Here is a 24,357-nt window from a genome sequence, read left to right as displayed (position 1 = left end):
GAAACGCTTCCCCAGGAGACTTTGGGGAGTTCAGGGTCTTTTGAGCATGAGCTGCCCATTCTCTTTGTTTGGCCCCATGTTGAATGCCTTGCAAAAATGCTGCGCTTTTCTTCACCACAGCCTGGTGTCATTAGATTGGCTTTACTGGGCACAGGTGAGTGGACCCAGTTTGATTTGGTAACACCAACCCTTCTTCCCCCACTTCCCCCCACCCTCCCTGCTCTGTAACCAGGGCCTGAGAGTGTGGTGATTTGCTGATCTTGGTTGTGTGCATGTCAGTGCTTGCAAGAGTGGGACAGAGAGTGTCCCTAATAGGCTTCTGCGCTTCTAGCAACAGCCGGGGGCAGAGCATCCTCAGAAGGAGACTGTGGCTGGGACCAGGAAGGGAGAACCATCTAACCCTGGCAGCTGCCCACTCGGTAGCAAACTTCCAGAGCTTGAAAACTTTTCACAAGCTATTCCCTCTGTCTACTACAATCTGTCTCCAAACCTTTGCCTCACTGCCTCCTTGTATTCATGTCTCAGCTTGAAGGCCATCTCGGTGCATCCCTCTGGTAGGCCATTGAAGATTCCTCCATCCTGATCCCACATCTTATTTTCTCTGAGGTACATATCTTCACCTGAGGGTGTTGTATTCACTCACCTGCATGTTTAGGGTCACCTCTCCGTTGGTTCTTGTATTTGTCACCTAGACCTGCCGTAACAAAACACCATGGACTGGGAAACTCAACAGCAGATATTTGTTCTCTCACAGCACTAGAGGCTGGAAGTCCAAGATCAAGGTGTCAGCAGGTCTGCTCACAGCTTCCCGCAGAGGAGGAGGGTGGGAGAGAGCAGTCCAAGAAGCGTGAAGGCCGTAATCTTGGAAGTGGCACCCATCGCTTCTGCTATTCATGGAAGAGAATCACTAGGTCCAGGCCACCTTCAAAGGGAGCAGGGACGGGACACTCAGAGGAGCATGACTGTCAGGAGTCTGGGATCATTGGGGACCACTGTGGACACAGGTACCCTGTTGCCAAGCTAAGGAGGAAACTCTCATTGTTCAACCCCCACCATTTAGAAACCATTACAGGTGTCAGCATTCTTGGCAATAGCCAAACACTGTTTTAACAGCCTGAATGTCCCTTGGTATGAAATGCACATGCTTCAGTCATGACCAACTCTTTGTGACCCCATGGACTGTAGCCCACCAGGCTCCTCTGTCCATGGAATTCTCCAGGCAAGAATACTAGAGTGAGTTGCCATGCCCTCCTCCAGGGCATCTTCCCAACCTAGGGATCGAACCTAGTCTCTTGCATTGCAGGTGGATTCTTTACCACTGAGTCACCGGGGAAGCCCATGAAATGCACACGTATGTATAAATAGAATAATAATAAGTTAAAAGGAATTGTGCTTGTTTGGGTCCTTTGAGAAGCAGCCATGGAGATGATATTAGATCTGCAAGGTAATTACTGGGGGAAATGCCTGAACAATAAAAGGGGAGGGAGCTGGAGAAATGGGGGGGGGGGCGGCCTCCAGGTCAGATGCAGACCTTACCCTGGGAAGGAGGAGTGGGTGGGTGGCAAGAGGCTCAGTCTGGCCAGGCTGAGTCACAGTTGCCCGTTAAGGGAGCCCCCATCCCACCTCATCTTGCAGCAGTGGACTGGCATTAGCACCCCAGCCACACTCAGCCCCTGGCTGGGAGCAGCGTGCAGGAAGTGTGGCAGGGGACCCATGCATTTTCATGGCTCCCAGGTGAATAAACTGGGTCTGAGCATAGCAGCGTGGATAGATCTTGTAGATATAACACTGGGTGAAAAGCAAGTTGTCAGAGAATAACCAATTATGTAAAATACAAAATGAAGAGGGTGGGACGAATCGAGAGAGAAGCAGCACATATACACACTATTGTGTAAACTAGCTAGTGGGGAGTTGCTGTATAGTGGAGGGAGCTCAGCTCGGTGCTCTGTGATGACCTAGAGTGTGGGATGTGGGATGTGGGGGTGCGAGGGAAGCTCAGCAGGGAGCGGATATATGCATACACGTGACTGATTCACACTGTTGTACAGCAGAAGCTAACACAACATTGTAAAGCAATTATATTCCAGTTAAAAAAAGAACTCAGAAAAAACCCCAATATGATACATTGGTCATGGGTATATACCATGTAGTGAAAGTATAAAAATGAAGAGTAAATATGTATACCAGACTCAGGCTGGGTTAGTGATGGAGAATGGGATGGGGCAGGATTCTCTTGAAGTGATGGCTAATTCCAAGGAATGCTGGGTGGGCTCCTTTCCTCTGGGGGGTGGGATGGATTTATGGAATGAAAGATTGGAGACATGATGAAAGACAGTATTTCTGCAGGCAGCCCGAGCCAGGCTGTCACTTGCTTCAACCCAAGTCAGTCAACACCTGCTAATCACCTACTAGGTAGGTGTGGGCAGAATTGCCCTGGATGATTAGGATATAAAGGGTAGTTAACATCTCTAGGAAGGAACTAACAGCCTGAGGACACAGATAGCCATGAAAATAAGCTTGTAAATTACAAGAGGAGGATGTGCTCAGTCCCAGAACCCTGTTTGCTGCTGCTGCTGCTGCTAAGTCGCTTCAGTCATGTCCGACTCTGTGCGACCCCATGGATGGCAGCCCACCAGGCTCCCCCGTCCATGGGATTTTCCAGGCAAGAGTACTGGAGTGGGGTGCCATTACCTTCTCTGAGAATCCTGTTTAAGATACAGAAAAAGCAGTGAGGTGGGAGGGAGTTTTATCTTCCTCTGGGAAGATGGACAGAGGATCGTTGGCCTGGGTTCTGAAAACTGAACAGGAGTTTTTCTGAAGGGAGTTGCAGCTGGATAATGACTAATATTAATATTTACTGAGTGCTTACTCTGTGCTGGGCACTGTTGTGAGTGCCTGAGAGGTATTAATGCTTTGAGCTCTTACCATGATCTAGAAAAGTAGGTATTGTTGTGGTCGTATTCATAGAGGAGGAAACCAAGATTCATAGCAGTTACACCTGCTCACGTGGGGAGTCCATGGGGAGACAGGTTGAATTCTCCGCAGGTTGACTCCAAAACTTCTGTGCTTAATCATGTCCATCTTCCTGCTTGTGGGATGTGGGATGCATGGGGTGACTTCTAGTGTAACTGGGATGATCCTAATCAGAGCCGTTGCATCCTGCCATAAATACCTGTTGTTCAGTTGCTCAGTCGTGTCCCATGCTTTGCGACCCCAAGGACTGTGGCATGCCAGGCTTCCCTGTCCTTCACTGTCTCCTAGAGCTCGCTCAAACTCAAGTCCATTGAGTCAGTGATGCCATCCAGCCATCTCATCCTCTATGACCCCCTTCTCCTCCTGCCCTCAATCTTTCCCAGCATCAGGGTCTTTTCTAATGAGTGAGCTCTTCACATCAGGTGGCCAAAGTATTGTAGCTTCAGCTTCCACATCAGCCCTTCCAAGGAATGTTCAGGGTTGATTTCCTTTATGACTGACTGGTTTGATCTCCTTGCTGTCCAAAGGCCATAAATACTACTGAACCACAATGCTAGGATACTCCTCTCTCTTCAGTTCTTCTCCAGTGTTTCTCGTTTGATTGAAGAGAAAATCTTTGCTTTGAAGGTAGTATGTCTTTTTTAAAAGTTTTTTTTTTTTAATGTGGATCATTTTTAAAGTCTTTATTGAATTTGTTACAAGATGGCTTCTGTTTTATGTTTTAGTTTTTTTGGGTTTTTTTTTGCACAAGGTATGTGGGATCTCAGCTCCCCAACCAGGGATCTAACTCACACCTCCTGCTCTGGAAGGTGAAGTCTTTATCGCTGGACAACCAGGGAAGTCCTGAAGCTAGTGCACCTTCAGTTCTCTAGATTACTTCCTAACTGTTCTCGGTGGTGAAAACAGGGATGTAGGCAAAAAAAAAAAAAAAAGTGCAATGTTTTGTTTGGATCATAGATCATAGTTCCTAAGTTATGGCTAGAGATCTGGATTTATGTTCAGGGTAATGATGTAAGATTTCTTTCTGAAGCAGAAACACTTAAGTATATTTCTCATTTTAGAATGAGCTGACTTAAATACAACTACTAAGTCCATAATAAAGGCTCACAATCCACCACGGTAGAGGAGGGGTCTTCTAGCCTGGGTGAGTGAGCAGCACAGCAGTAGGCTCCCCATTGTCCCCCAGGAGTCCTTTGAACTCAATAGGGAAAAGTGGCCTCCCTAGGAGCCACCTGGGACCCTTCAACAGGCTGCCTTCATCTCGCACGCATGCTGGGGGGGAGCTGAGTCTCCACTCTCTTGATTTGAACCGTGAAGGAGACACTTGGGCTCGTGAGGGCTTGTCCCCACGGCTTTCCTCGTCTCTCCCTCTGCCCTTGGGTTTCCCAGAGCTATACAGCTCCCTCTGGACTCAGGCTTTCAAACTATCACCTTCATTCCCGCGGCAGCAATGAAGTTAAAGAACAAACAGTACCTGTTTACTCACCTCGGGGTTCTGATGTACTTTGCTCCATTAATAATTTAGTGAGGTGGACTGAATTGGATTGATTCCCCCCCCAAATCAATATACAAAATGATTACTGTTTCAGGGTACTTCTGAGTGGTTCAGCAAGGCGGAGGGGGAGCTTTTTGATTGAAAATTGAAACTGCACTCCTTATTCAAAATTACTGTGGAGAGGGTTATGTAAACCAAGGGGATGACCTGGCACTAACATTTTTATTGCAGTAAAAAGCCTTTTTTTTTTTTTTTGAATGGGGCTTTTATAGCATACTATCACTGTTCCAGGCCTATAATTTGAAAATTACTGTTCAATACTGAAGGTAAAATTATTTTACTGCTGCAGGTCTATTAAAGTTGGAAGAACCAGCGGCGGCCTGGAGAGTGTCTAGGTAGATGCACTTTGCTGCACTGAGCCCATTGCCAGTGTGCCTGCAGATGCGGCAGGCGGGGTCCCTGGGCTGCACAGGGTGGAGCAGGGCTCTGCTCTGCGCTTTGTGAGGTTCTGGGAGGGTAGGGATGCTGGGAAACACATTAAATCCAGAGCAGCCACTTAGGCTGGCCACCTCACCCCACGGAGTCCAGGTGGAAATGTTGTCACAACTTGGAATTTTGCCAGTTTTAGTACTTTAAAAAGTACCTATTTATTTATCTGGCTATGCCAGTTCTTAGCTGTGGTACGAAGGACCCTCGGTCTTCATTGTGGCATGCAGGGTTGTTTTTTTTTTTTAAGTTGTAGCATGCAAACTCTTACTTGTGGCATGTGAGATCTAGTTCTCTGACCAGGAATTGAACCCAGGTCCCCAGCATTGGGAGCATGGCGTCTTAGCCACTGGAACACTGGGCAAGTCCTTATTTTCAGTATTTTTTATTTGTGGTCAAATGCCTATTACACAAAATTTACCGTTTTAAGCACTTTTAAGTGCACAGTTCAGTGGCATTAAGTACAGTCATGTTGTTGTATAACCATCACCACTCTCCATCTCCAGAACTTTCATTTTCCCAAAGGGAAACTCTTGTTCATCAATGAATCCCTGTTGGTTCCTCCTCCCCGAGTCCCTAGCAACGACCTTTCTACTTCCTGTCTCTGTGAATTTGATGGCTCTATGTCCCTCATGTAAGTGGAATCACACACTATTTGTCCTTTTGTGAATGGCTGGTTTCACTTAGCAGAATGTTCTCAAGGTTCATCCATGTTGAAGCATGGATCAGAACATCCTTCCTTGTTCACTGAATAGCATTATGTCTATGCCTATAACTCTATATTACACTTTACTTATCCATTCATTTATTAATGGGCACTTCTGTTGTTTCTGGGCTTCCCTGGTGGCTCAGATGGTAAAGAACCAGCCTGCAATGCAGGAGACCTGGGTTTCATCCCTGGGTTGGGAAGATCCCCAGGAGAAGGGAAAAGCTGCCCACTCCAGTATTCTTGCCTGGAGAATTCCATGGACAGAGGAGCCTGGTGGGCTACAGTCGGGGGGGTCCCCAAGAGTCGTGGTGGCCACCTCAGTCGTTAGACTGAGGGACTAACACTTTCACTTCCCCTGAGTTGCTTCTGCTTGTCGGTTATTGTGAATAATGCTTCCACGAACATGAGTGTACAAACATTTCCTGGAGTTCCTGCTTTCAATTCTTTTGGGTGCATACTCAGAAGTGGAATAGCTGGATCATATGGTGGTTCTATATTTAACCTTTTGAGAAACTGCCAAACTGTTTCCCACAGCAGCTGTACCATTTTACATTCCCATCAGAAATGCACAAGTGTTCTAACTTCTCCGCATGCCTGCCAACACTTGATATTTTCTTTCTTTCTTTCTTTCTTTTTTTTATAATAGCCATCTTAATGGATATAAAGTGGTGTCTCATTGTGGTTTTGATATTTCTAGTACTTCTAAGGCAAATAAACCTTAACTCTCTTTCTCTGAGGCTATTCTTTCTCTTCTTGCTTCTTTCCTGTCCTTCTACCAGCTTATATTCAAGCTGTACAACATTAGCTGCCATTCAGAAGTCCCATAGTTGCACGTTTTCCTGTTAGTTTCTACCTAAAAGGCTGAGATTTTAAAATATCATTTGAGAAACACGGACTTTGATGTATATGAGAGCAAAATAGCGAAGAAATAGCAAAATAGAGAAAGCACGGTCTTGTGAGGCTTCTCTGCTGGGTCCCAGAGGGATCTTATAAAGCATTCAAGGGTTGTTTCTGCCCAAAGAGAGACTTAAATGCAGACAGAACAGCCCTCCCACCACTGGCTCCAGTGAGTGGCCATCCTCAGGGGCTTGGAGCGCTTCTCTCCAAGGTGGCCCTGGACATGTAGCAACAGTTACCTCCACACGCTGGAGGGGCCGCTCACAGGGCTAAGAACATCTCTCCAAACGCTCTCCTCCTCTGCTTCTTGACTGCTCTTCTGGCCAAGAAGGAAACGTAGATCTTAGCTCTGGCTAAGGTGGAAACATTCTGGGGCCAGAACGAGTTGGGTGGAGAGGGGGGCTTGGAGAGGTTGGTAGGCAGGGTTAGTCCCACAGGATCACAAAGCTCAGGTTAAAAACTTCAAAGTCTGCCCTGGTGCATTTTCTGTAGGAAGCATGATTCACTTTGCATGTTAAAAATGTGAGCTGTTAACTGGGAGGCAGGGGACCATGTAGGAGGCCCAAGAGAGAGGAGGTGGTGGCTGGGACCAGGGAGCTGGCTGTGGTAATGAAGAGAAGTGGGTAGATTTGATTTGAGATACCCACATTGTGGGGTTGAGCTATCGGGACTTAGTGATGGATGGCTCTAGGGGGATTGGAGTAGAAATTATTAATTCAGCAAATGATGCCACCATGAACCAAGAGGGACACAATAGCGAAGGTGCAGACGGCAGATTTGGAAGTGTCTGGAAAATGGAGAGCTTGCCCCCCACCCTGGAAGGCACTTGCAGTAGACCTGGACCCAGTGATCATAAGCCCTTGTTTCAGTTTGACCTGCCAAAGCCACATTTGGCCTTTGCTCCTCAAAACGATGCTCACTGTGTGAGATTGAGAAAGACCATTACCAGCCAACTTGGCGTCCTCTACATAGGGTCCAGCAACCATTGGGTAAGAGCGGGCTTGAGTTGTGCCTGCATTTGGTGAGGAGGTTGTTCCAGAAGGGGATTTATGTGGGACGCCTCCAAGCCCCTTCCTTCTCTCTGCTTGCCCTCCTCACCTCACTCCTGGAGCAGATTGCTGTCAGTGGCCCACATGCTGAAGCTCAGGAGACATGTGGAAGGAACAGCAGCTTCCCTTCCTCCTAACTAGGAAGGTCAGCTTCCTGCCAGGAAGACCTTGATCCCCTGCCTGGGTCCCTCCGCCCCACTGCTTCCTCATCGGCTCCAGCCGGTCTGCAGGGTCTTGGGGTTTGTTACCTGTATCACCCCTTTCCAGTACTAAATTCTCCACTAGTTGGAAGATTTGGTTGTGAGGGACACAGGCCTCCTGGAGACAATCAAGCCAAAGTGGGATGTTTGTTAAAAAGTTGTGGGGGACCTGGTGACTGCAACCAGACTGTCAAGGCCTGCAGCAGAGATTAGGCTGCCAGGAACTGCTCCAGAAGTGGTTAGAAGGGTTACAGGAGAAGACTGGGCCAGGGCTCAACTGGAGCCCCCTAGGGAGGCCCTTCCTGGGGCAGCAGCCTCTAGAGGGCGCTAGACCACCAGGAGACTAAACTGGAAAGGGATGTCAGATAGTCAAGGTCTCCATATAGGCAGGGTCCAGAGAAGGCAATGGCAGCCCACTCCAGTACTCTTGCCTGGAAAACCCCACAGACAGAGGAGTCTGGTAGGCTGCAGTCCATGGAGTCACGAAGAGTCGGACACGACTGAGTGGCTTCCCTTTCACTTTTCTCTTTCCTGCATTGGAGAAGGAAATGGCACCCCACTCCAGTGTTCTTGCCTGAAGAGTCCCATGGATAGAGGATCCTGGTAGGCTGCAGTCCATGGCGTCACGAAGAGTCGGACACAACTGAAGCATCTTAGGAGCAGCAGCGTAGGCAGGGACTAAGTTTGTGCCAGAAGACTCAGTAATCAAGATGTGTGTGTATGCGCTAAGTCGCTTCAGTCATGTCCAGCTCTTGGCAACCCCATGTATTGTAGCTTACCAGGCTCCTCTGTCCAGGGGATTCTCCAGGCAAGAATACTGGAGTGGGTTGCCATTTCCTCCTCCCTTCCAACCCAGGGATCAAAACTTAGTCCCTTACATATCCTGCGTTGGCAGGTGGGTTCTTTACCACTAATGCTACTTGGGAAGCCCCAGTAATCAAGATAAGTCACATATATTTCTGTGTTAGTCACTCAGTCATGTCTGACTCTTTGCAACCCCATGGACTATAGCCCACCAGGCACCTCTGCCCATGGGATTCTCCAGGCAAGAATACTGAAGTGGGTTGCCATTCCCTTCATATATTTCTAAATTTCATTAATTATTGTTTTTTATTTTATTTTTTTACTGTGCTCGGTCTTTGTTGCTGCACGTGGGCTTTCTCTAGTTGCAGTGAATGGGGGGCTACTGTCTAGTTTTTGTGCGTGGGCTTCTCACTGTGGTGTCTTCTCCCAGGTGGTTCAGCAGTAGAGAATCTGCCTGCCAATGCAGGAGACCCTGGAGACTCAGGTTTGATCCCTGAGTTGGAAAGATCCCCGGGAGAAGGAAATGACAACCCACTTCAGTATTCTGGCCTGGAGAATCCCATGGACACAGGAGCCTGGCAGGCCACAGTTTGTGGAGTTGAAAGAGTGAGACACGACTGAGCAACTAACACACATACTCTTGTTGCAGAGCATGGATCTAGGTGCTCAGGCTTCGGTAGTTGTGGCACATGGGCTTAGTGGCTCTGTGGCGTGTGGAATCTTCCTAGACCAGGGATTGAATCCGTATCCCCTGCATTGGTAGGTAAATTCTTAACCACTGGACCAACAGGGAAGTTCCAGATAAGTTATATTTTTAAAAACGTATATAAATGCAAGAAAAATTCGTGCTGAACAAATTATCAAAAGTTTACATAAAGTTAGGTGGTTGTTGTTTTCTGACCCTGCTCTACTGGGCAGTGGGAAGACTTGTTCCCAATTGACTGAAGGGTCCCAGGCTGTCTGTGCTCTGGCCTGTGGGTTTATGAGGGTTGACAGTGAGTCTGAACAGATTGGGCAAATTGGAGCTTTTCATCTAACCATGTTTTCCCACTTGGTTAAACATATTTTGTATTTGAGAAGTGTACATAGGGGCTCATATTTTTCCATTCCCCACAAGCTCCAGTAGGACTCCCCAGGGCACTGGTGTCAACCCTGGATTCCTTACATAGCTTGAAAAACATATACCGAGGCAGAAAGCATCTTCAGATGGAAACAAAACTGCAGACTCTGCCTATCCCTACCTCTGCTGAACATTTTTGCTAAGCATAAACACCCATTATAGGGTGGTCAGCAGCCTGATGAAATTTTGAAACCGAATTACGGCAGGCTAGTGTTCTTTACTATAAATGACTCATTTATCCTGTTATTTGATTCTTAAATCCTTTAATACATATCCCAAGAAGTCCACTGTGGAAAAATCACCAGAAGAATTAGAAGAGAGAACAAGGGAAGACAGAAAACCTAAAAGTTGTTTTTTCCCCAGATTTTTAAAAATTAAAATCCAGCTGGCCTGCACTGTGAAAATGAGTTAGTTGAATTACAATGTCTACAATGTTCACTAACATAACACTGGTTTCTCTCTACCTTCTTTGCAAAACAGGGAACATCAAGGGGAGACCAATCCTGAGCCTTGGCTTGGGGACGAAGGCAGGGAAGGTTATACCCAGCAGCCAGGACAGGGAGGGACGCTCTGGGGACATCCCATTTCACAAGGTTCTCAAGAAAGGAGGGGTGGCCCTTTAGGTGATCTCCTCAAACTGTTCCCCAGGGTTTCGGCTTCTACTGGGCCCAGGCCCTTGGTTGACAACACTCCCGGATGGAAGAGGCTGGAAAACAGGCCTTTTCTCCATTTCCCAGTGCCTGTTGGGATGACTGCGTGGGCTCTGGGGCCCGCGGGAGGGGTGGGTTTCCAGAGGCCTCTTAGAATGGTCACCTGGTCAGCAGTGTCCCCTCACAGGCCTCGCTCTGCGCAGAGCGATTCATCTCAGGGATGTGGTGGGTCTGCTTGGTCGTGGCCAATGAGGGGGGCAGGTCCTCACACAGAAGACAGGCCTTAGTCTTGCGCCACCAGGCGCGGTCCTGCCCTCAGGTCCCCTTAGCAGCTCCTCTAGCCCCTTTCTCTGCCACCCCCTACCCATCACCGCCCCCCTCCCCTCCCATCTCAGCCGGCTCCGGGAGGGACAGATTCTTGGGCGGGGAGGAGGGCTGCTGGGAGCGCCAGGCTCTGCCGGGAGGGCGCGCACTGGCCAGGGGCCGCCTGCGTGGAGCTGTCCAGCACCCAAGGCGGGGCGCGCGCCCCCCGCCCGCCCCAGCTGCCCGCACCCGCCCTGCCAGCGCCACTGCGGCTCGGCGGGCGTGTCACGTGGCTGGCGCGGCGCGGCCTCCGGGCTCGGGCGGGCCAGGGGCTGGGCGGCGGGACCCACAGACCCGCGGACGCTCCACCGGCGGCACCGGCCGGGCGGGCTCGGCGCAGCGCGGGGCGGCCGGGGGGCGCCAGGGCCGGGCGGGCTGCGCGCCGCGGGGCATGGGCGCGCCGGGGGCCCCCGGGCACAGGCCGGCCGCGCCGCGGGGTCCGGGGCGCGGGGGCAGCGGCGGGCGGGGGTCCTCCCTGGCGGCCGCCGCTGAGCCCCCGCGGGGCCCGTGACGCCGCGGCCAATGTGGCCCCGCGCGCGCTGCGGGCCTGCACCGCCGCCTCACAAAGACGCCGCCGGAGCCGCCGCCCGCATCCGAGCCGCAGCAGCAGCGGGAGCCCGAGCCGGAGCCGCAGGCGCGGGGCAGGAGGCGGCGCCCGCGGGCGGCCGGCCGGCCCCGGCATGGAGAAGCGGGCGGCCGCGGGGCCGGAGGGGGCGCCGGGCGCCCGGGCGCAGCTCGCTGTCGTCTGCCTGGGTGAGTGGGCCGCGCGGCCGCAGCGGGATCGGTCCCCTGCCTCGTAGTTCCGCGCCGCGCCCTGGTCGGACTCGGGGCGCCCCTCTCCTGGTTGCGGCTGGGGCTCCCGGGGCGGGCACTGCGAGAGCTCCCGCCAGAGGCCGAGGAGACTGCGGCTCCCCGACACCCCGGCCTGCTGGGGTCTTAGGCCTCTCTAGCAGGGTTCAGAATAGCGTCCGGGAGCCCGGGTGAGCGGCGCGCGGGGCGGCCCGCTATGCGGGCGCCTGGAATTGGCGGGCAGTGGCTTTCTCTCTAACTTCCCCGCGCTTAGCCTGGCGGCGATGGGGGATCCGGACCTCCGGAGCTGCGGACAAAGGCGAAGCCAGCGGGGCTGGGGCCGGTAGTCCCCTGAATAAGGAACTATTTCCTGCCTGGAGTGGGTTGGGGGCGGGAGCCAGCCGGAGCCGGGATCAGGATGCGCGGCAGGAGGCAGTTGCTAGAATGACTCCTGTCTCCCCTTTGTGTCTTCTCGGACCCAGCAGGGCAGGCCTCAGCAGCCCAGGGTGATGTGTCTGGGGAGGGCCGAGGGACCCATCCAGCCCTGCCAGAGCTTTTCTGTCCACCTTTCCAGGGCCTTGTGTGCGGGAGAGGGGAAGCAAGGGGTTAAATCCTCTAGCCACATGGCTCCTTTATTTACCATGATGAAGGAGGGAGGCCATTATCTAAGCCCGGGGTCATTGGGGGACACCCTATGGTGTCGTCAGTGAAGGCTCTGTAATCCCAGAAGGTTTGTTGAAGCCACTGAAATGACAAAGTAAAAAAAAGAAGCCTGTTCACTTTAGGGTGCACTCTCCTCTGCCCCCAAGAATCTAGGAGCTGGGGTCAGGCCCCTGCCTTAGCTGCGTGAGCAGATCTCAGTAAGCTTCATGGCCCCTAAAGTGCCCACTCCCCAATCTGTCAGTGTGGTCCCGTGCTCCTGAGTGCCTGGCTTCCCCTGGGGTGCAAGGCAAGGCACAGACCCTTTGGCCTCCCCTAAGGCCCTCCCCGCCCAGCAGAGCCTGGGTGTCCTGCCAGGGGGCAGCTGGCTCTCTTCTTCACCAGACCCCTGGGCTACAGGGCTGACCCCTGTAGAGATGTTCTCTGCTTCCCTTGGCATCGTTGATGTTGGGGAAGGGGGCACCCTGAACCTCAGGAAGTTGAGTGTGCCTACATCTTCTGCTCCCATAATCGCTGCAGGAAAGCATTCAGTGAAAGCAAAGGGCAGATACCATGGTGGTGGATACTTGAAGGGGTAGGTGGCAGGCAAATTCTTTGCCTCTCTTCGCAAGGTCAGCATGGTGCAGTGAGAAGGACCTTGAACCCTGGTAGCTGTGAGTGCCTGTAGAATGGGGGTGATCAGAACTGCTTCCCTCCCTCCCTGGCTGGCTGGCAAGGCCCCTCAGAGGGAGGAAGCCATACAGTGGTAGGAGCCCCCTTCATAAGCAGGGCCCGTGCCCGGGTTGAGCAAGGTCTTTCCCTGAAGGATGGTCAAGGCCCTGGTTCCCAAGCCTGAGAAGATACAAGCAAGCCCCCTCCCACGTGAGTTAGAATTCCCAAGCGTGGGGAATGGCGGGAGTGGCCTGGTGCAGCCAGGCTTGCACCCTGCTCTCTCCTACTATGGGTGTTTGGGTGAGTCCTGAGATCCCCTGGGGTTCTCGTTCTGCCCATCCCAGCAGGCCTGTAACAGTGCTCTAGGCCGTACCCTTAAGCAGCCTGGAGTTTGGGCTCTCTTGTTTTGCACCCCAAAGGCTTAAGCCCCGAGAGCCGCCCCCCTTCTCCTCCCCTCCCCCACACCACTGAACCCGCTTTGTGTCTCCCACAGTGAACATTGTTCTCACTGGGCGGTTCAGCAGCGCCGTTCCTGCCTTAGGTGAGTAACATGCTTCTCCCCTTCCCTCCTCCCTGCTCTCCTGGTTTAATGACCTCTGAGTACCAACCTTCAGGAGCCTGGCTCCACCCCTGAGGTCACCTGGCCTTTTTCCACCTCAATTCCTGGGCATCTATGCATCACAAAGGAGTTTTTTGGCATTGGGCAAGCTTATACCTCTCTGAGCCTCAGTTTCCTCTTCTGTAAAATGGGTGCCTTTAACCATGAAGCCTGGTTAAATGGGCCAGTGAGGTAAGGTGTTCAGCACAGCTTTTGCATGTGGTAGCCTCATACAGCTAGGAAACTGTCATGGCCTGCACACTTGGCAGACTGTGATTCCTGTAGGCAGTGGGGGTCCCAGAGAACCGTAGGGCACCATAAGATGCCTGCCTGCTTTAAAATTCCACCTGGGATTTAGTTTATGAAGGTATCACTGAGCAACAACACAGAGAGGCCAAAGCCACTGATGGAGGAATTTGTTACTTGCGTGTCTTGCGAGGAGGGGACATGCCATGCCACTTTTAGGGTCACTTGGACAATACCAGGTCTAGTCAGGCAGACAGAAGTGAATGGAAGGCTTTGGCCAGAGCCTTGATCGAAGTTTCAGTGAGAAGGGCAAGACAGGGCAGAGTAAACATCTTAGGGCTGGCTAGTTTGGCTAATCCCCAAGAGCTCTGGGCTGGGGGGGTGGTCTCTCTGTGCCTGGTACCTGACCCTGGGATGAAATATTGTCTTGGCGTGTGAATTAGGTAAGAAGCCTGTAGGGGTTCTTTCTCGCATCAGCCTGTCTGCCAGGGAAAGACCAGTTTCAGGGACACCGGTTTGCAGCAAAGTAAACACTTTGGCTGATAGTTTGGCCCTGTGATAAGCAGGTGCCAAATAGACACACGGGATCTAAGAAAACACAGTTGAACTCCGTGGCTGCCTCCTGCCTGTCTGTCCATCCGCTGGCCGTCTTCATGCGTGGGCCTGGTGCCGAGTATAGCAAAGGCCGCCAGGAGCGGGAGCCTTCAGGGCTGAGGCCATCAGGGGCATTTGCCCTTTGCTGAGGGGGCTGCCAGGGGTTGGGTCCCTTGGTGCCAGGGGAGACATCTGAGAAGGGCCTCGGGAGCTGGAGTCTGGGGGCTGCGGGCTTGTTTGCTGTGTCCTGAGCTGCGTCGTGGGGCAGGAGGTACCTGGGATTTTTATTAATAGTTCTGCTCAGGGCCTGCAGAAGGCAATGGCACCCCACTCCAGTACTCTTGCCTGGAAAATCCCATGGACAGAGGAGCCTGGTGGGCTGCAGTCCATGAGGTCGCTAAGAGTCGGACACGACTGAGTGACTTCACTTTCACTTTGCATTTTCATGCATTGGAGAAGGAAATGGCAACCCACTCCAGTGTTCTTGCCTGGAGAATCCCAGGGACAGGGAAACCTGGTGGGCTGCTGTCTATGGGGTCGCACAGAGTCGGACACGACTGAAGCAACTTAGCAGCAGCAGCAGCAGCAGCAGCTCAGGGCCTGGCTGGCAGCAGAAGCCCACTGAGGCAGCTCAGGGAGGCGGAAGGGTGGGGTGGGGTGGGCTGTCTCCTGGGCTGTCCCTGCGATGGGGAGGCTCAGAATTCATACAAGCTGCTCTCCCAGGCTTATCTCTTAGATGCATACTCTCAGCCTCCTTTTCCATTCTCCCTTCAACCAGCTCCTTCCTGCTCCTGCAGCCTGGCCTCCGCTGCTGACCGCGCTGGCTCAGGGCCCAGCCTTGCTCAGAGCTGAGCCAGCCTCAGTCCCGCCTGACGTCACGGCCCCTGCAGCTAACCACCCAGTCTCCCCACCCCAATCTCCAGGACCAGACAGACTGGCCTCACCTGGGTCAGGTGTCCATGGCCATGGTAGAGAGTGGGCGCAGGGGGAAGGGGACAAAGGGGTGGCAGGTCTTACACATGTGAGTCCCAGGCCAGTCCCCCTGCTGGTGTGTGGGCAGGCATGTGGCTCCAAACATGTCTGTCCCGGGTTCGAAAAGAGATGCGCTAGGGACAAAGTCCATCTGTAGAGCCCGGAGAGAAATCCATCCAGGTTCAGCCTCCTGTTTGACTGCCAGCGGGGTTCAAGCTGTCTGTGCCTGCACCCCTCCACCCCCGCCCCTGGCCCCGGTGTCCTGAAGCTGCACACAGAGCCTGTGTGGCCACAGGGGCTATGCCGAACTGAGGCTGTCCTAGAGCTGGTCTCTCACCCTCTAGCATTGCTGAGAGAAGTGGAGACCAGCTTCTGGCTGCCAGAGTGTCTCCTCCCACCCGAAGCTCCGTCCCTCTGCACTTCTAGGGTTTCCGTGCGATTCCTGCTGTGAGGAGCCTGGGTCATCACTGTCTCACCTGCTGCTTCCCCACCCTCACTGGGCTCAGTCCCTCCGCAGGGTCCAGCTGAGCCACCCGGGGACCTCACAGGCTTTTGCCTCTCAGCTGCCATCCTGCCCCAACTTGTCAGGCACTAACTGGGTTGGATAACTCACCCCTGCAGCCCAGACTTTGGCCGCTGTGACCCAGGGGCTGAGCATGGGCAGGGTCTCCAGGGTGTTCTCTGCTCTTCTGGCAGCTCCGCCCAGGCACTCTGCTGGGCTCCCGGCTCCCAGTCCTCCAGCACACTGGCAGGCGGTCCAGAGTGCCGGCAGCCACTGGAAACCAGGTCTGCAAGCTGTGTGTCTTCAGGCTTGCTCATGCCCTCTCGGGAGTATTTGACATTTCTTTGGACCAAGAAAGGACGCTGGTCTGAAAGCACTCAGTCACCCCTTGCTCCCTTGAGCAGGCCACCTTGACCTGAGCAAAACTTCTGTCCAAGTGAACACAGGTCACTTGCAGTTAAGCTCAGACAGACTTCTCTGACGGCCCCTAATGACCCCCAAGAGCCTCCATCCTGCGTCAGTATCTCCCAGCTCCCCTCACTGCCCACCCCTCATCACACACGCCATCTCTGCCCTCACCTCCCATAGGTGTCCCCTCTCCTCACCCCACACGCACGTCTGCCTCCAGACTGCTACTCCCCCACATCTTCCAGCCACCCTGAGATGAGCAGCACCCTCTGACTCCATTTCACTGATGGGCAAGCTGGGCCTAGGGTGTGACTGGCAGTGTGGACTCCAGAACTGGACTGGATTCACGAAGCTCTTTCTCCTGCCTGTGCCTGGGTGCTGGGGTGGCGGTGGGATGGGAGTGAGATTGCTGTCCCAGAGAAGCCCAGGGCTGGTCGTCTGAGCTGGTGATGCCCTCCAGGCCCATGGCCAGGCAGTGTCCAGTTTGGGCTCCTGCAGGGACCCCGGCCTCCCTCCCCATCCATGGTCACTCTGCATGGGCCAGGCCGACGGCTGCAGTAACCCGTGGTCTCTCTGCCCACTCCCCCCTTGCAGAAGAATTAACAGTGACTCAGTGACATTGCTGCCCCCAATGGGGAAATGTCTGGGGCATCTGAGGGGCACTTGGGGTGAGGCATGTCTGGGGGAACATGTTGCCAGGGGATTGTTGAGAAGCAGTGTCTGGTTTTCTGCTCCTGACTAGGCTGGTGGTCTGGAGAGACAGGCTTACCCATGTCATGAAAGAGGGTCAGACATGGGTCCCTGCAGGCCTGGCTTTCTCTGGCTATATGGGGGATAAACCCAGCCTCCACGAGGGCTCCATCCTGTGGGGAAAACCTCTAGGCTACAGTGGGTATTGCTTTGCCTCAGGCCTGTCCTGGGGGCTGAGGGGACAGGGGTGACTCCCACACTGGCTGATGGAGCATCTGACTCCGGGTGTAACGTTTGCTTTAGAGACTCAATGTTGGGGGAGGCTGTGCTCCCAACCCTGCCTAGGGACTCTTCCCCCACCCAGCATCCTGGAGGAGGAGGAGCCCTGACCTCACACCTGCCAGGGTGTCCCCAGGTCAGCATCTCTGTGAAGCCCACAAAGCCTCACCCATCCAAGGAAACACGTTGCTCAGGCCCCTGATCACCACTCCGGTTGTTTAGTCCTTACCCTCCTGGGTTGTGAGAACACTGAGGCTCAGGGAGGATGACCTCCAGGCCCTGGTGAGTGCCAAGTGGGGAGCCCTGGCTGGTACCTCACCAACCTGGGGCTGTCAAGGCTCTGACGGCGACCCGATGTGGTCAGCCTTGCTTTAGGGTCGGTGTGGGTTTTTCTCTTCCAGCCCTTGATGCTCCTGTGAGCCACTGCTGGGGGTTAACCCCCTGTGGGTCACAGCCTTGGATCACCCGGACCTCCACGGGTGGAGCATGGGAAGCTGCCGGAGGGCTTTCACTCTTCTTTCTGCAGCTGAGTCTTTTGGGGTTCCAAAGAGTCTTGTTGAGAGCCAGCAGAGAGATCCTGCTTGCAGGGCAACAGTCAGGGGTCAGGGAGAATGAAGAGGTAGGTAGTGTCACTGGGCTCAGGAAAAGTACTATTTGTCTCCCCGGGCCTCAGTTTTTCCATCTGTATAATGGGCCTGCCTGTGCCACAGGCTGTTGTGAAGATCAGATGAGGAAGTATGGTGAGGGGCTATGAGGGGCAGGGGCAACCAAGTATAGGACCTTGCTTGGTCCTGCAAAGGCCAGGGCACACCAGGGCAGGGTTTGCCACCTTTAGGCTAGGTGAGCTTGGCTGGGTGCAGAGGGCATGTGTAACTAATGAAGTGGGTACAATGAGGCCTGCGGGGCTGGGCATAGAGGCACTTATCACCCGTGCTGGCCAGGGTGATGCCTTGTGCTCACTGACACAGTGGACGGTTGACACTTTACCAATGAGTTGGCACTTTATCAATGAGAGGCCCAGCCCACTAGAGGACCAGGGTGGGCCCTGACTCTGCCACTTACCCGCTGTGGCCATGGGCAACTCACCGACCCTCTCTGAACCTTGGTTTCCTCATCTGGTTATGACATCCCCTCCTGGTATGCCTCCCACTCACACTCAGGATAAAATCTAAATGCCACACAAGATGCCATCAGACCCAGCCTGTGTTTCCAGCCTCCTCAGGATATCGGCCCCTCCCTTCAGGCCCGTTTTATAAACTTCACTTTGCCCAGGGAATCTGCATTGTCTGTCTGCTCCTCCCCCAGTCTGTGAGCCCCACAGAGCCAGACTTTTACCCGTCTTATGAACATGCCTGGTACTGTGCTTGCCTCATAGTAGGTCCTCACAAAGAATGTGTTGGGTGAGGCCTGTATTAGGCCAGCCCTGGGGTGGTGGGGTGGCAGGCAGGGAACCATAGTGGGCCTGCTTATGCTGGGTCACCAGGCCTAGGGCTGCAGGATTCTCCACCGAGCTGAGACCCGAGGCCGAGAGGCCTTACCTGTGAGGTGCCAAGGAGAGTTGGTGGGCTGGCTCCCAGCCCCGTGGAGGGTAGGGGAGAAGAGCTGGGCTCTGGGGCTCAGGGTAGACTGTCCTGAGTCCATGGGGGTCCTCCTCTCCCCACTCCATACATACCACTTCCCTGAAGTCTCACGGCACGCCCATGCCCTTGGCCATGATCACCTTAGCTGGCCTTGAGCCTACCTGGGGAAGGCCTGTGCTCAGGTCACGGGGTGAGGGGCTCAGTGTCGCCCTCCCTCACTGCCCCCTCCCACCCAAAGGTGAAGCCAGCGCCTCTCAGCCTCCTCTCCTGACAGCCGCGTGCAGCGGGCAGCTGGAGCGGCACACTGCGCGCCGCGGCGTCATCTACAGCCCAGCCTGGCCCCTCAACTACCCGCCGGGCACCAACTGCAGCTGGTACATACAGGGCGACCGCGGGGACATGATCACCATCAGGTACGTGTGCGCGGGGGTGTCAGAGTGACTCGATGTGGGCCTGCACGCACTGCATGTGTGATGGTGTGCATGTGAGTATCTGTGACAAGTACAGTGACCAGATGTGTGTGTACGTGTGTGTGAACACACATGTGCTTGTGTATGTGTGTGCACCCAACCTGAGCAGGTATGAATGACACGTGTATGTGCGTTTGTGAGCACATGTGTGTGTAGGTGTGGAGGGCATGTGTGTGAGATGTGCAGGTGTGCAAATACATGTGTGAGTCTATGTGTGCACATGTATGGGTCAAATGCATGTGAACATGTGGGTGTGGGTCTCTGGGGCTGGCTACCCAGACCTGGGCCTCTTTCATGGGCTTGTGAGGCTGTCTATCACCTCAGGCCTGCCAGGGAGGGGAGCCCTGGGACTGGAGGGCATGGCCCAGTCGTCTGTGAGGTGGCAGAGGTGTCCTGTCTGTCCTGCAGGGGTGGCTTGAGGCCAGGCTGGCACTAAGCCCAGAGCAGGTTTTCCCCCGGGCCCTCGGGGCCATCTCAGCAGGAGAGGGAGGAGCAGGATGCTCAAGCTTCGGGGATGTGCAGAAGGAAGCGGGGTGAGGAGATTAGATGGTGGAACTGAGGCTTGAGTTTGGCTGGGGTGTCACTCCTGTAAATGCAAAGCCTGGAAGACCCAGTCACTCCACGTCTCCAAGGCCGGGGTGTGATGGGAACACATCAGGGTCTGTGTCTGTTTCCCTGTGGCCACTGGGAATCTCTTCAAAGACGCCAGCCTTTTTGGCCACTTCTAGAGTACTCCTCGGCCCTGCTCATCCACAGCCCGGGCCACTGCTTCTCCCCAGGGGATGAGCTGTCCCCCGGCCCAGGCCTGCCCTGTGCACACAGGCCCCCTCAGTGCCCTGGCCTGGGATTCTTGCCAGGGTTGTTGAAGCAAAGCCAGCGTAGGGGGATCTGGACCCTTGGACCTTGTCCTTCAGGGGAGAGTGTACGTGGAGGGAATTGCCTACCCTGGGACTCCTGCCTCTGCCTCCACGTGGCCTTGGGTTGGGGCACCGTGTGTGTTCTGATGGAGGGTGGAGAGGCACAAGAGGAGGCCTTCACAGAACTGCAAGGGGGCTGACATGTTCCTAGTTGTCCACGTTGTCCTGATTCTTCATGGAGCCACTCTCGGACCCCTGGGGGCCTGCTGAGTGGCTGGGAGTGGAGGAGAGGATGCTGGGGCTGGCCGTCCTTGCTGTGAGTTTAAGCATGACCTGCTGGTCTCTGGCCACCCACTCACGTCTGAGGTCCTCCCTACCCCCTGCAGCTTCCGAAACTTTGACGTGGAGGAGTCCCACCAGTGCTCCCTGGACTGGCTCATGCTGGGCCCCGCAGCCCCGCCCCGCCAGGAGGCCTTCCGGCTCTGTGGATCTGCCATCCCGCCCGCCTTCATCTCTGCCCGGGACCACGTCTGGATCTTCTTCCACTCCGACACCTCCAGTTCTGGCCAGGCCCAGGGCTTCCGTCTCTCCTACATCCGAGGTAACACCAATGGCAGGGTGCACCTATGGGCTCCCCGGGGGTGAGGGTGGCACCCTCCATCTGCCCCCTACCCTCAGGGTCTCCCCCAGTAGCCCAACGGTTGGAGCCCAGCGTTGGGACGGGAACTGGTCATCTTGCTGCCTCGGGGTGCCTTGGAACCCCTCGAGATCACTGACCCCACTTTATAGACCCCAGCTCAGGTCAGGACCTGAGATTCCCTGGCATTTGAGGTGTCTCTGCCCCTCAGGTGGTCAGGGAGAGAGTCCAGCGCCCTTCTCCTTGGGTCCTGCCTCTCCCTGGACCCTGCAGAGGCCTTGCTGGGATGGGGGGGACCTCCTGCGGGCTGCTGGCCCCAGGCCCCACGAGGAGGGTGGTTCTGCGCACCCCTGACTGTCTCCACCACGCACTTCACCCTGCAGGGAAGCTGGGCCAGGCATCCTGCCAGGCTGACGAGTTCCGCTGTGACAACGGCAAGTGCCTGCCGGGCCCTTGGCAGTGCAACACCGTGGACGAGTGTGGCGATGGCTCGGATGAGGGCAACTGCTCGGCGCCCGCCTCAGAGCCGCCAGGCAGCCTGTGCCCCGGGGGCACCTTCCCCTGCAGCGGGGCGCGCTCCACGCGCTGCCTGCCCGCCGAGCGGCGCTGCGACGGCACTCAGGACTGCGGCGACGGCTCCGACGAGGCCGGCTGCCCCGACCTGGCCTGTGGCCGGCGGCTGGGCAGCTTCTACGGCTCCTTCGCCTCCCCAGACCTGTTCGGCGCGGCCCGCGGGCCCTCGGACCTTCACTGCACGTGGCTGGTGGACACGCAGGACCCGCGCCGCGTGCTGCTGCAGCTGGAGCTGCGGCTGGGCTATGACGACTACGTGCAGGTGTACGAGGGCCTGGGCGAGCGCGGGGACCGCCTGCTGCAGACGCTCTCCTACCGCAGCAACCACCGGCCCGTGAGCCTCGAGGCCGCCCAAGGCCGCCTCACCGTGGCCTACCACGCCCGCGCCCGCAGCGCCGGCCACGGCTTCAATGCCACCTACCAGGTGAAGGGCTACTGCCTCCCGTGGGAGCAGCCGTGCGGGAGCAGCCGCGAGGGCGACGCGGAGGACCCGGGCGAGCAAGGCTGCTTCTCGGAGCCGCAGCGCTGTGACGGCTGGTGGCACTGTGCCAGCGGCCGAGACGAGCAGGGCTGCCCTGCCTGTCCCCCGGACCAATACCCCTGCGAGGGGGGCAGCGGCCTGTGCTATACGCCCGCCGACCGCTGCAACAACCAGAAGAGCTGCCCCGACGGTGCGGACGAGAAGAACTGCTTCTCCTGCCAGCCGGGCACCTTCCACTGCGGCACCAACCTGTGCATCTTCGAGACGTGGCGCTGTGACGGTCAGGAGGACTGCCAGGACGGCAGCGATGAGCACGGCTGCCTGGCGGCCGTGCCCCGAAAGGTCATCACCGCTGCGCTCATCGGCAGCCTGGTCTGCGGGCTGCTGCTCGTCATCGCCCTGGGCTGTGCCTTCAAGCTCTACTCCCTGCGCACGCAGGAGTACAGGTGGGCGCTGGGGCCGGAGCGTCACTTCCTCCGTGTTCCTGGAGAGAGGGCCTGAGCTCACGCTTCCTGCAGCTGTGGGCACCCGGGGCTTCTCCGGTCTGGGCCCCTCGGGACGCCCGGATGGAGGGAGGAGGGCCCACATCCTGGGAAGCGGGAAGTGCGACCCCCACCCCCGCCAGGCCGGCCTGCCATGCTGCCCTTCTGCCGTTGCCCTCAGGGCCTTTGAGACCCAGATGACACGCCTGGAGGCTGAGTTTGTGCGGCGGGAGGCACCCCCGTCCTACGGGCAGCTCATCGCACAGGGCCTCATTCCACCCGTCGAGGACTTTCCTGTCTACAGTGCATCCCAGGTGAGCCTGAGAGCGTGAGACCGGCCCCCCGCCCCGCCCCCGCGACCCGCCCAGCCAGACCTCAGAGAACGCGGGGTACAGGGAGGTACCCAGGGGCCGGGTGCGACAGCGTGCAGCCGGGATTGTCCTGGGTTGAGGGAGGTGGGAGATGAGGCCTCGGCAGGGTGACAGGCCAGGGGAGGGGACAAGGGGGCCCCTCGGGGTGGGGTGGGGTCGTGCTGACCTCTGCCCCCTCAGCCGCCGCCCCACCCTCCAGGCCTCGGTGCTACAGAACCTGCGCACGGCCATGCGGCGACAGATGCGCAGACACGCCTCCCGCCGCGGGCCCTCCCGCCGCCGCCTAGGCCGCCTCTGGAACCGGCTGTTTCACCGGCCGCGGGCACCGCGCGGGCAGATCCCGCTGCTGACGGCCGCGCGCACCTCCCAGACGGTGCTGGGTGACGGGCTCCTCCAGCCGGCACCGGGGGCTGCCCGGGACCCCCCGGCACCCCTAACGGACACAAGCAGCCCGGGGGCAGCAGGGGAGGGGTCCCCCGGCGCCCCCAGCCACGCCTCGGAGGTGGGACCTCCTGTGCCGCCCCCCTCCGGTCTGCGGGACCCCTTGGAGTCCAGGCCGGCTGACAAGGACAGAAAGGCTGGCAGGGACCCTCTGGTGGACAGCCCAGCCCCTGTGGACGTGCCTCAGGAGTCCTGCTCGGGCCAGGACCCTCACCCCCCGGCCCTCACTGCCGGTAGCACCCTCGGCCCCCACCCATCAGAGCCACTGGGTGTCTGCAGGAGCCCCCCGCCACCCTGCTCCCCAACGTTGGAGGCCAGTGACGACGAGGCCCTGCTGGTCTGCTGACCCGCCGGACACGCTGATGACCGCCACAGCCCCGCTTTGTAACCAGGGAATACACAGTCATTTCTACCCCGCCTCCGTGTCCTTCTTTCTTATGGAGAGGCCCACCCGGGAGCCCTGCCAGCTTCCTGTGTCAGCACCCTGGCCCCTCTGGTGGGCATGGTGGGCAGAGGGACTTGCCGGGGGTTGAACACGGGAAGAGGGTGGAGTGGTAAGCCCCTCTCCAGGGCCCCAGGGTACACAAGATACCTGGGGGGAGTCCCCATCTGCCTCCCCTGCCTCCATTCTGGGAATCCTTTTGCAGAGAAGAAAGGAGGGCCAGGGCAGGGCTCCCCGGAATGTTTCCTGTGGCTTCTCCCTCCATTCACCCTGTGGGGCGCCAGAGCTGTCCCTGGACTGGACGTGGCCATGGGTACGTCAGACCTAGTCCACGGTGAGTGCTCTGGTGGCACAGGGCCCGGAGAAGCTGGGCCAGGAGGCTTCTGCCCCTAACCTCATGCCTGTGGGGTCAGTGTGGGCCCAGTCAGCTTGATGCCGGGCTGAGAAGGTAGGCACGGGGTAGAGAAAGCTCACGGGATCTCTTACAGGCCCCAAGGCCCCCAGAAGATGGTGCCCAATGCTTTCTCAGAGGGCAGAGGCTGAGGCACCAACTGACAGCAGCCAAACACATGCCATCCCGTCTCAAAGCCCCAGTTTCCCCAACTGTAAACCAAGCCAGGCCACTGAGTCCTGACACTCACTCCGTGGGGATTTATGGGAAGAAAGGCAGTTCTGGCGGGAACCCCAGGCTCTCCTGGGTGGCTGAGCCTCCAGCAGGGTATGGGAGAAAGGGTCACACCCAGCCAATTCTCAGTCCTCCACCTCTGTAGGGCAGGGTTGGCCCCGGACACCAAGGTGCCAACCCCAGAGAAGGAGTGTCTGGCTCAAGCATCAGAACCCCCCAAAAGTCAAGAGCCTCCTCCCGAGCCAACCAAGCCACCTGCTCCA

General features: G+C 56.3%; 1 protein-coding gene across 2 annotated transcripts; it reads left to right on the top strand.

The window, feature by feature from the left end:
* Positions 1-11,393: 11,393 nt before the first annotated feature.
* Positions 11,394-23,444, top strand: LRP3 (LDL receptor related protein 3). 2 transcript variants are annotated; one of them, XM_027515990.1, is made up of 7 exons: positions 11,394-11,499; positions 13,340-13,387; positions 18,954-19,128; positions 20,429-20,643; positions 21,063-22,179; positions 22,397-22,529; positions 22,767-23,444. In XM_027515990.1, the coding sequence occupies exons 1-7, from the start codon at positions 11,427-11,429 to the stop codon at positions 22,968-22,970; spliced, it is 1,965 nt and encodes a 654-aa protein (XP_027371791.1). In that variant the 5' UTR covers positions 11,394-11,426; the 3' UTR covers positions 22,971-23,444. The 2 variants fall into 2 exon arrangements, with proteins under 2 accessions (XP_027371791.1, XP_027371790.1); XM_027515989.1 differs by having other exon boundaries at positions 11,396-11,499; positions 22,786-23,444.
* Positions 23,445-24,357: the final 913 nt, after the last annotated feature.

The sequence above is a fragment of the Bos indicus x Bos taurus genome, chromosome 18, assembly GCF_003369695.1.
Source record: "Bos indicus x Bos taurus breed Angus x Brahman F1 hybrid chromosome 18, Bos_hybrid_MaternalHap_v2.0, whole genome shotgun sequence".
NCBI lineage: Eukaryota > Metazoa > Chordata > Mammalia > Artiodactyla > Bovidae > Bos > Bos indicus x Bos taurus.
This window is presented reverse-complemented; position numbering and strand designations above follow the sequence as displayed.